This window comes from Gobio gobio, assembly GCF_949357685.1.
Source record: "Gobio gobio genome assembly, chromosome: 3".
NCBI lineage: Eukaryota > Metazoa > Chordata > Actinopteri > Cypriniformes > Gobionidae > Gobio > Gobio gobio.
This window is the reverse complement of record NC_137099.1, coordinates 61,665,851-61,678,201: the sequence shown is the minus strand read 5'-3', so window position 1 is coordinate 61,678,201 and position 12,351 is coordinate 61,665,851. Positions and strand designations below refer to the sequence as shown.

Here is a 12,351-nt window from a genome sequence, read left to right as displayed (position 1 = left end):
TGATGGATAGATGCACTTTTATGATGGAGGGAAGCACTTTTATGATGGATGGATGCACTTTTATGATGGATGGATGCACTTTTATGACGGATGGATGCACTTTTATGATGGAGAGATGCACTTTTATGATGGATGGATGGATGGTTGCACTTTTATGATGGAGAGATGCACTTTTATGATGGATGGATGGTTGCACTTTTATGATGGAGAGATGCACTTTTATGATGGATGGATGGAGGGATTCACTTTTATGATGGATAGATGCACTTTATGGACTTCAAAACAGAAAAACCCATTCACTGCCATTAGAAATCTAGGAAGAGCCAGGACATTTTATATATATATATATAACTCAGATTGTATTCGTCTGAAAGAATAATGTCATACTCACCTAGGATGACTTGAGGGTGAGTAAATCATGGGTTAATTTTCATTTTTGGGTGAACTAACCCTTTAATAGACTCTTATTGGTCTGTTTAGCTTAGCAATTAGCTTAGCAAATAACATATATTACACATATAATTGATATTTAATATTATTAGATTATTATTTTCAGTGGGTTTGCTTGCTTGGCGCAAGATGGCGCCGCCGTGCTCGGTCGCCGTTCAGGTCGCTCCGCTAAGACTTTGCTTTTATTTATTATTCTACTCTCTTTTACTCTCTATTTTTTCCAACGGATCATCTGCTTTGATCTGTTACGACAGCAAAACACTTCTGGAAATTGGTTACCGCTACACTGACCTGTTTCAGGACACTTTCTCCAATCTTCCATCTGAGATTCGCCGGGACGCCGAGTTGAACAATGGCCACTCGAGTCGACGGCGAAGATTCAAAAAACACCGCGGGAAACGCGCTGGGATCCGCAACAGACTGAGAAAAAGAGCATTCAGTCCTCCTCTCCCGAGCATTTTGCTCGCAAATGTCCAATCCTTGGAGAATAAGATGGACGATCTTAGAGCCAGGATAAGTTTTCAACGGGACATGAGAGACTGCAACATCTATTGTCTGTCCGAAACATGGCTCACGCCAGCGGTCCCGGATACAGCCGTGACGCCGTCCGAGAACTTCTCTGTTTTTCGGATGGACAGAACAGCCGAGGCCGGGAAATCTAAAGGCGGTGGAGTGTGTTTCATGATAAACAAGAAATGGTGCGATCCTAGGAACATCTCCATTCTTTCGCGATCCTGCTCGCCTCACTTGGAACATTTAACTCTCATGTGCCGGCCTTTCTACCTACCGAGGGAGTTTTCCTCGATCATCTCCACTGCCGTTTATATTCCACCACAAGCAGACACGGGGCTGGCTTTATCTGCCCTCCATGATGTGACCAGCGGCTTCATAAACAAACACCCCGACGCTGCTTTCATCGTCGCGGGTGATTTTAACAAAGCAAACCTAAAGAAAGTATTGCCAAACTTTCACCAGCATGTCTCCTGTCCCACACGAGGAGCAAACACACTGGATCATTGCTACTCTCCGTTTAAGAACGCCTACAAAGCTCGTTCACAGCCAGCTTTTGGCAAATCGGACCATGCCGCCATTTTCCTCACACCGGAATATAAACAAAGGCTCGTTCAAGAGCCCCCGGTGAGGAGGGAAGTCAAACGCTGGTCATCCCATTCAGAGATCACGCTACAGGCAGCTCTTGATGACGTCGACTGGGACATGTTCCGCGCGAGTTCTGAAGACGTCAGCGAGTTCACAGAAGTGGCGCTCTGCTTTATTAACACACTGACAGAGCAAGCCACACAAACAATAACTATAACGTCCTTCCCTAATCAGAAACCGTGGGTGGACAGTTCAATTCGCACTGCAGTAAACTCGCGCACCACCGCTTACAATGCCGGTCTCCAAACGGGGGATATGAGGGAGTACAAAGCTTCATGTTACGCCCTCCGGCGCGCCGTTAAAGCCGCAAAACTCCGCTATAAAGACCGAGTGGAATCTCATTTCCAACTCAACGACTCCCGGCGGATGTGGCAGGGACTGAGAACCATCTGTGCTTTTGGAACTAAATCCTCTGCAGAGGTGAGAGCTGATCCGTTGCTGGTGAACGAGTTAAACTCTTTCTACGCTCGCTTTGATGGTAATCGCGGCAGCGCGACTCCGGCGAGTGACGCGTCAGAGAGAGTCCCTCAGAGCAGCAACGGTCACGTGATCTCTGTCTCGGAGGACGAGGTTCGGAGGGCACTCAAACGTGTGGATGTCAGGAAAGCTGCTGGGCCGGATGGTATTTCAGGTCGTGTTCTGCGGTCCTGTGCTGATCAGCTCGCAGGGCTCTTTACATCCATATTCAACGAGTCCCTTGCTACATCTGTTGTCCCCACCTCCTTCAAACGATCCTCCATCATCCCTGTACCTAAGATCAGTAAACCCTCTTGCCTAAATGACTATCGTCCAGTGGCTCTCACATCTTTAGTCATGAAGGTCTTTGAGAGACTCATTAAAAACAACATTTGCTCCTCCATTCCTGACACTTTGGACCCTCTTCAGTTTGCCTATCGTCCCAATAGATCGACTGAAGATGCCATCTCTCACGTCCTTCACTCCTGCCTCACTCACATCGACAGCAAAAGTGGGAACTATGTCAGGCTGCTATTTATTGACTATAGCTCAGCCTTTAACACCATAGTTCCCATTAAGCTAACACACAAACTCCTGGATCTAGGCCTGAATTCTTCTCTCTGCCTCTGGATTGAAGATTTCCTCACTGGCAGACCCCAGGCGGTGAGAGTAGGCCAGTTCACCTCCACCTCCATCACCCTGAGTGTTGGAGCTCCACAGGGCTGTGTGCTGAGTCCCCTGCTCTACTCTCTCTACACCCATGACTGTTTGTCCACACACAGCTCCACCTCGATCATCAAGTTTGCTGATGATACTGTTGTCCTGGGTCTCATCTCCAACAACAATGAGACTGCATACTTGGACGAAGTGGAGCAACTGACATCATGGTGCCAGGACAACTGTCTCTCTCTGAATGTTAACAAGACCAAAGAACTGATTGTGGACTTCAGGAAGAGACAGCATCGGTCATACTCCCCTCTCATGATCAGCGGGACACCGGTAGAGAGAGTGAGCAGCTTCAAATACCTGGGTGTGAACATCTCCGAGGATCTGACCTGGACTACACACATCCAGACACAGGTGAAAAAAGCCAGGCAAAGACTGTACCACCTGCGCCAGCTGAGGAAATTCAGGGTTTCACCAGCCATCCTGAAAACTTTCTATCGAGGGGCGATAGAAAGTGTCCTGACTCAGTGCATCACAGCGTGGTACGGGAACAGCACCAGTCACGACTGCAAAGCCTTGCAAAGAGTGGTGCGCTTATCCGAGCGCATCTCAGGCTCAGCTCTCCCGTCTCTGCAGGACATCTACACCAAACGCTGCAGAGGTAGAGCTACTAAAATCATCAGAGACATTAATCACCCTGCAAACTCTCACTTCACCCTGCTGCCATCTGGTAAGCGCTTCCGTAGCCTGATGGCAAAGACTGAAAGACTCAGGAGGAGTTTCTTCCCCCAGGCCATCAGACTCCTGAACTCAGTCACGTGACTCACTTCACCCCCGCACACACATAAACATACAGTCTTTTAACATTAACATCCACATACTGCAATTGCACTGCACTTTACGTCCCTATTGTTACTGCGTAACAACCTGTAATAAACCTTGCACATTATACTTCTTTATATATACATATTATATATTTTATGTTAACCACTTATTTTTAAGTCTACAGTTTATCTCACTTATCATATCCACATATTTTTTATATTTTTTATATTTTTATTTTTATCTTATTTCCTATTTTTATCTTTTACTTGATTTATTTATAATTCTACTTATGTTAATACTTTTTATTCTAATTTTATTCTATTTCTATTTAATTTCTTGTAACTGTTATTTGCACTGTCCATGGAGCGGACCTGTTTACATTTCACTGCCAGTTGTATATTGTGTATATAACTGTGTATGTGACAAATAAAACTCTTGAATCTTGCTTGGCCTGAGTTCTTGTTGCATTTACACTGTTCTGACCACTAGCTCTCACCATAAAGATGGGCGTCAGATTGTTTCGAAGCCTCTACACAATACGGCACATTTGCTTCTGCTTCAATGTTCCACGAAGCCTTGCTCTGCCCACCACAAGGATATCAACCCAATTACAAGTTTCACAAGGTGTTTATGACATAAGTGGTAGCAATAACATTTTAAAAGATCATTATTCGGCCAACATTAAGTGTACCTTCATTTAAAACTGGGGTAATATGAATTTTGTTCAACACTGTATATGCTATGCATGCACATGCAAATATATTTCTTTAAATAATGAATGCACTATTGTTTCAACTGTTAGTGTCGGCAGGTTGTCATAGGGAAGATGCTTTAGGTAATTTACATGTGTTAATCAAACACTCTTTCCATTGTTGGCCTTGCAACTTTCACTTTTAAATTTCCGTGACTCTCCGGTGTTTTCTTTCTCATACAGTCAAATGTTTGCATATCTGCATTATTGCTTTAGTCAAAAACTCAATGTGCTCAAGTGAACTCAAGTGAGGTGTAAAAATACCAGAGCAGGAGTGGAACATTATGGGTTAATTCTAAATACAAAAACAAACAAAAATATATAGAAAAAACAAAATAACTTTAAAACTGGCTGCTTATCTCTTACGGAAAAATATATATTTATGATCAATGTATTAAATGGTTCAAATATATTAAAAAAATATATTAATTAATGATTATTGCGTTAATATATTGCAATATATTAAAAATCTAAATTCAGAATGTCTAATCTGGGGCAATAATCTATGAATTACCACTTTTGGTCAGTGATGAGATTAGAGACTCATTCTGCTTTATGATGATAAAAACTATAACACCTGCTTAACTCTTTTATTTTATTTTATTATTATTATTGTCCATTTAAGTAAACACTGTTACACAGTAAATTGCCCGGTGTTGAATTAACACCGCTCTGTGTTCATATGGGAACCACCAGCAGGGTGTTAAAGTAACACTGAAGCAGTGTTAGAGTTAATAAGATACTTAAGTGATTCATTGAGTGATGATTGTTTGATTATTGAAGACACCTGATGATTATGAGCAGAATCACTGAAGGACAGAGAAACGCAACTACAGCCACAGCTTAAGGCCCTGTCCACACGAACACGGGTATTTTCAAAACCGCAGCTTTTTCTACGCGGTTTGGCTGTTCGTCCACACGCAAACGCAGTATCCGGTTACTGAAACCGGACTTTTTTGAAAACTCCGGCCAGGGTGAAGTTTTTTAGAAACTCCGGTTACAGCGTTGTCGTGTAGACGGTGAAACCAGAGATTTCGGCTTGTTAAGTCGAAATGTGCGCCGATCTCTCCTTTGTTTATACATGAGTGGAGTCTATGCAATGGCAGACATAACTTTTAATAACTCTGCTAACAGCGCTTATTACATATATACAGATAGATACATGCGCAATTATCACATTGTATTGCAGAACAGAGGCGTCAGAATACAATAATACAACATAGTAAGGCAAGTGTGTGAAGCTTCAGTCCACTTGAGCCCTGCCCCTGTACAGTTACCTGTCACTGATTCCAAAGTAAACTTGCAGAAGGGTTTCACTGAGCCCATGGCATCCCTCAGTGCATCGGTGCCGTGTAGGGATGAAACGATTACCGGTTTCACGATAAACCACGATTAAATTTAGTGACGGTTAGTAATATCGTAGAAATTTTAATTATCATTAAAACCGCGTGTGATTATCACGATTGTGAGAACTCACGGTAAATCTTGTCCAGTCAGCGTCAGTGTGACGCAGCGCACCGCACCGCTGTTTTTAAATGAGAAGAAATGGCAGAAGGCAGTGACAGCACTCTGGGGATTGTTCAGCCTCTAAAAGGACCAAATCTGAGGTGTGGTCGTATTTTGCCTTTTACAAAAGTCCTGAGGGAAACTGGTCACCCTGTCTGCAGAACATGCCAGAAGAAAGTCGCTGTAATAGGGGGAACACTTAAAAACTACGAACGCAAGGCAAGTGGACTTTAACCTCAATACCAAAACTACGTCTGGCAAATAATAACGTGAAGCGAACGAACAAATTCAGACAAGACTAGGGTGACATTTAATAATAATCAGGGCTTGACATTAACAACCGCCATTTGCGGGTATAACGTTATCTCGGCTGCACACTAGCCACTCTGGCTGTTGAACTTAGTCTTCTCAAAAGCCGTCTGTTATAATCGCTTTGCGCATTATAACCACTCACACGTGTTTATATTGAGTTTATGAATGCAATGTCTCATAATCAGAGGCGTTCAGAGCGCGCGCCGCGCTCACTCGCTGTAATCTGAACTCAAAGCAGATAAACGTGCGATGTACGCTGGAGATTCATTCATCATACTGTGTTGGACTGTTTTTGTTCTATTTCAGCAGCGAAAATAGTTTTAAAACACACAGCAGAACCACAGCACATCTGATATGACTGGCATAACCCTGGCGAATTTAGGGACCGTCTCTAAAGTTACACACAACATTGGTAACGTTATACACGTTTCAAACTTCAATAGCATTTGAAGAGAATGACAGTCATAAAACTGACTGTAAAGTGATCATTTAGGTGTCAGGTATGATGCACACATTTTGATATTTAATAAAATAAACTGTCAAATCATATGGAAATATGGATATGCATTATTTCACTAGGATACTGTTTGGGCTCTAACACAAAACATGCTAGATTTAAATGCATCATTGCTGAACACTGATGAGAATATTGCTTGAGAATATATTTACAGAGATAATATTAGAGATTATATTATATTATATTATATATAAAATTATTATTATTTATGCATTATGCGTTGCTATTGACGACGGCCATTAAGGAAGGAAATCCCACAGAATCAAGCTTAAAAAAGTGCATAGAGCTGCTTTAGTTATTTGTTGTTTGTTGAATTTCAAATATAAAACTTGTTGAAATGTTTTAAGTGTGTGCATCTGTTCTTTTTGAATACTTTCATCTCGTTTGAACAAAACCGTGATAATATTGATAACCGTGATAATTTGGGTCACTATAATCGTGATGTTAAATTTCCATACCGTTTCATCCCTAGTGCCGTGGATGGGACCCAAGTGGAAATCAAGCAGCCAATCATAGCGCGGTTTTGCGTTTTTATGTGGACGGAGATTTTTTTAAAACCGTGCTTGTGTGGACGCGATTGTTTTTTATTACGGAGAAGGAAAAACTCTGGTTATAAAATTACCCGTGTACGTGTGGACTAGGCCTAAGATGACATCAACTGAAAAGACATTAAATCTCTCTTATTATAAACCAGACTGACTTTATTTCTGTCATTGGTCTACAGTTCTTTTTGAGAATTAACAGAGGTTTAGAGGTTGATGTTTTATGGGAAATGTTTATTGGTTACCGTTATGGAGATTAGTGTTTATTTTAGTTGGGCAGTTTGACTTGGCATTTTATGTCAGTTTGCAGTCTTAGTAACAGAGTTTACAGGAACATATACTTTGTTGCAAAGGAATTCATAAACATAAATTATCAGGTGAAATAGTTATCATCTTTCTTTTTGACCAATCTTTGAGAAAAGTGATTAATAGAAATGTTAATAAAAGTGTTTTTTAATAGATTTTCACCATAAATGATTTACTGCCACAGATCAGTCATCTTAAATTTTGATTTTTAGAAACATTAAGGGGGGGGGGACTTTTTTACACACACAGACATCAAGAATCATCATATGAATCTCAACAATGATGACATGCTGCAATGCATGCTGGGAGTCATGAGTGTTATACTATGATGATTATATATTCCAGCATGCATTGCAGCATGAAGCATGTCACCGTCATTGAGATTAATATGCGGATTCTTGATGTTTGTGTGGGTGTGCATAAAGTGTTTTTTTTCCCACAATGTTTTTAAATAAAATTCTAAATATTTGATATCTGGCAACAAATGATTGCTGATGAATATCTTGTAATAACAATTGGCCAGATTTATTTTTTATGTTTAAAATATAATTTTCTTTCATGCTTGTTTCTGTTCATGGTTTCTTTAACAACAAATTATGTGTTTCAGTAAATACTGTTACAAAGACCACAAACTAACATCGAAAGCCAAGAGTCAAACTGCCCAACTAAATGAAACACTGATCACCATAATGGCGATCAAACATTTTCAATAAAACCAACCTATAAACCTCTGTTAATTCTCAATAAGAACTTCTGTAGATGTCAGAAATAAAGTCAATCTGGTTTTAATAAGATAGATTGAATGTCTTATTTTATCTTCAGTTGATTTAATCTGAGGCTGAAGTCAGTTGTAGTTCTTGTGTTTCTCTTTCCTTCAGTGATTCTGCTCATTATCATCAGGTGTCTTCAATAATCAAACAATCATCACTCAATTAATCACTTAAGTATCTAATTAACTCTAACACTGCTTCAGTGTTACTTTAACACCTTGCGGGTGGTTCCCATATGAACACCGAGCGGTGTTTATTCAACACCGGGCAATTTACTGTGTGTATAGCAGGTTTAGAGTAATTTCATTTGTATTACCATGTGTACTCAAGATTGAAAACTTTAGAGACTGAGAGGGTGCCTGGTGAAGGTACCATTGTAGGTTATAATAATGAAAACCAAATGACATAATACAAAATAATGTATACATGAATAATATAAGCAATTATACTAAATTATTAAGAATGTTATCCAGGTGCTGTATTTACTAATTTACTATTTACTAAAGCTAACATTTACTAAAGCCCACATGGGGTGCAGAATGGGCAGCTTATGGGGTCCCTGGGACAACTTGTTTAATTCTTTCTCTTTCCTTCAGTGATTCTGCTCATTATCAGCAGGTGTCTTCAATAATCAAACAATCATCACTCAATTAATCTCTTAATTATCTCATTAACTCCAACACTGATTCAGTGTTACTTTCCATAGTAACATATCAAGTTCAAGAAAACAGACAAACAAAATGTGGTGGGTTTACTATGATAATTGTCTATTTTATTCAAAAGAGAAAGCAATTCTACTCAAAATCAGTGTGACAGACACTCAATATCATTATAATCAGGCAAATCCTGGTAAACTGGGACACTTTAGACTCCTGTAGTTTCATCTCAACACTTGCTAATGCATGATAACAGATAGAATACTTGTCTACATTACAGAAATTATTAAACGAAATTGATATCATGAAAGTGGTTTATATAAAATGAAAGTAGCAGACCATAATCCTCAATCAGAAGTTATGTGATCACTCCATGACAGATTCTATTAAATAATATAAGCAAAAACACCAAAAAATGGGATGAACCCTATTTCTCGCAAATCCATTTTCTCAGGTCGAAGCAAGGAAGATCATTCCAGCCCCAGGCAGGAATCAGTTCAACACAGTCCTCAATTCCTAGGGAGTCATTTGGCTCTCCTGTATCCCAAAACCTGAATAACATGCATCAGATTTTCAATTATTCATAACCACAACATTCATGAATCAACAATAATCACAGTAGCAAAATAAGCTGGAGTAGAAGTGAAAGTGCAGAAGAGTAAAAGAGAGAATATTAATTTTCCAGTAATATAATTTATTTATGCTTGTGGTTGTGGAAGAGGTATGTTTTCAGATACTTCCTGTTGGTTGAGATGGATTTTTAAAACAAGAAACACAAAACTGAAATAAATGCACAGTGATTTGTATCACTTACCCTTGTTTCAGTGGTGAATAATCCACCCACTGCATGCTGCCCTCCTGCTCTATGTCATTCAAACCAATCCACACTCTGTCATTGCCTAATGAAGTTATGAACCTCTATGTCAGGGGTGGGCAACTCCAGTCCTCGAGGGCCACTGTCCTGCAGAGTTTAGCTCCAACCCTGATAAAACTCACCTGCCTGTAGCCTTCTACACAGTAAAATCCCCAGTGTTAAATTAACACTGCTCAGAGCACATATGGTCCCACTCCACAGAGTGTTAAAGTAACACTGAATCAGTGTTAAAGTTAATGAGATAATTGAGAGATTAATTAAGTGATGATTGGCTATTGGTGATGAACACCTGATGATAATGAGCAAAATCACTGAAGAAAAGAGAAAAAAAGAAAAACACAAGAACTACGACTGACTATAAAAAAGACATTAAATCTCTGAAGATCTCAGCAGAGGAGGATTAAACAACTCCACAATCAGCATTACCAGCTTCACACATTACAAACCAGACTGACTTTATTTCTGTCAGATGTCTACAGAAGCTCTTATTGAGGTTTAGATGTTGATGTTTTATTGAAAATAAAAGTTGTTTGAAGTTACCATTATGGTGATTAGTGTTGCTTTAGTTGGGCTCTTGACCCTTGACTTGTCAGCATTTTTTTCTCTGGCTGCTGTAACTGTTTATTACGGTGAGAACAGCAAGAGAAAATTCATGATGAGAAGTTGATGACAGATGATGTTGGCTTGTTGTTGATGATGCAGTTGTTATCATCATATAGTGCCTTATTTGCTGTTCTCCTGAGAGTCATTGATTATAGTAGCCTTGTGACTGTACAGCAGAAGATCCAGCAGTGTTTACTTCACATAAAGTCATACATAAGTCTTGTACTCCAGTTTAATAACACATCACATAATAAGCACTTCTAACTCCTGCGAATTATACTCACACATAGACATCAAGAATCAGCCTATGAATCTCAACAATGGTGACATGCTTCATGCCGCAATTAATTCTGGGTACGTCACGAAAACTCATCTATGGCTCCCAGAATGCATTGTGGCATGAAGCATGTCACCATTGTTGAGATTCATAGGCTTATTCTTGATGTGTGTGTGTGAGATACACTCGCAGGAGTTGGAAGTGATTAGTGTACAATCTATTTCAAAACGAATTCAGCTCTTCTGATTAAAACCCTGCTGGATCTTTTCTAGAATCACAATAAAAAAAAGTTAATGGTACTAAAAAAAATTCATAGAAACTCATATAAAATCGATTAATTGAATTACTACACAAAGATCATATTTTCATCATCGGGCAGCCGACAGCATCTGATTGTGTTTACTCTTGCTTTTCTTGCCATAACAAACTCAGTTACAGCAGCCAGAGAAACACGAATATTAAAAAGTCACCAAACTGCCCAACTAAAGAAAACACTATTCACCATGATGGTCACATTAAGAACTAACAATTTTCTAAACAAAATCAAACAAAAAATCTGTTAATTCTCAATAAGAGCTTCTGTAGACGTCTGACAGAAATAAAGTCAGTCTGGTTAGTAATGTGTGAAGCTGGTAATGCTGTTTGTGGAGTTGTTTAATCCTCCTCTGCTGAGATCTTCAGAGATTGAATGTCTTTTTTATAGTCAGTCGTAGTTCTTGTGTTTTTCTTTTTCTCTTTCCTTCAATGATTCTACTCATTATCATCAGGTGTTCATCACTAATGGCCAATCATCACTTAATTAATCTCTCAATTATCTCATTAACTTTAACACCGATTCAGTGTTACTTTAACACTCTGTAGAGTGGGACCAAATGTTCTCTGAGCAGTGTTAATTTAACTCTGGGGATTTTACTGTGTAACAGACTGTGGTCTGTTGGTAAGAAAGTCCAGAGTACAGTTGCAGAGGGAGGGACTGATGCCAAGATCACTGAGCTTGGAAATCAGTTTGGATGGCATCACAGTATTGAAGGCCGAACTGAAATCAATAAATAGCATCCTGACATATGCATTGTGACTGTCCAAGTGAGTCAGGGCAAAGTGGAGAGCTGAGGCAATGGCATCCTCAGTTGACCTATTGGGTTTGTAGGCAAATTGGTATGGGTCCAGTGTTGGAGGCAAGCATGTTTTCAGGTGGGAGAGAACTAGCCTCTCAAAGCACTTTGCGATTATCGGAGTGAGAGCGACAGGGCGGAAGTCGTTGTGGGCCACTGCAGCAGCATGCTTTGGTACTGGTACAATGGTAGCTGTTTTGAAGAAGGTGGGGACAATGGACAATGGCCTGAGCCAAGGAGAGATTGAAGATGTTTGTGAAGACCTCAGCCAGCTGATCCGCACAGGCCCTAAGCACCCGGCCAGGGATGCCGTCAGGCCCGGCAGCTTTATGTGTGTTTACCTTACTCAGGTTGGAACACACATCACTGATGGAAAAGGTGAGCGGTAGGTCTTCAGATGTGAGCACAGCTTTAACAGGCTGTACTGTGTTTCCATGATCAAAGCGAGCATAACAATTGTTCAGTACATCTGGTAGTGTGGCGTTACTGGTTGAGGGGTAGCTGTTTGCTGGTCTATAATCTGTAAGGGCATGAATACCTGCCCACATGCATGAAGGGTCGTTGTTTTTA

General features: G+C 40.1%; 1 protein-coding gene across 1 annotated transcript in view; it reads left to right on the top strand.

Annotated features, from left to right (window-relative positions):
- LOC307124221 (uncharacterized protein) overlaps positions 1-11,722 on the top strand; it is a gene marked incomplete at its 3' end in the record, with an annotated part of 717,433 nt that extends 705,711 nt beyond the window's left edge. The window contains exons 2-3 of the mRNA XM_079813270.1: positions 580-1,787; positions 11,593-11,722. Coding sequence (XP_079669396.1) covers positions 580-1,787; positions 11,593-11,722 — 1,338 coding nt within the window. The remainder of the gene's footprint in view (positions 1-579; positions 1,788-11,592) is intronic.
- Between the last annotated feature and the right edge of the window lie 629 nt (positions 11,723-12,351).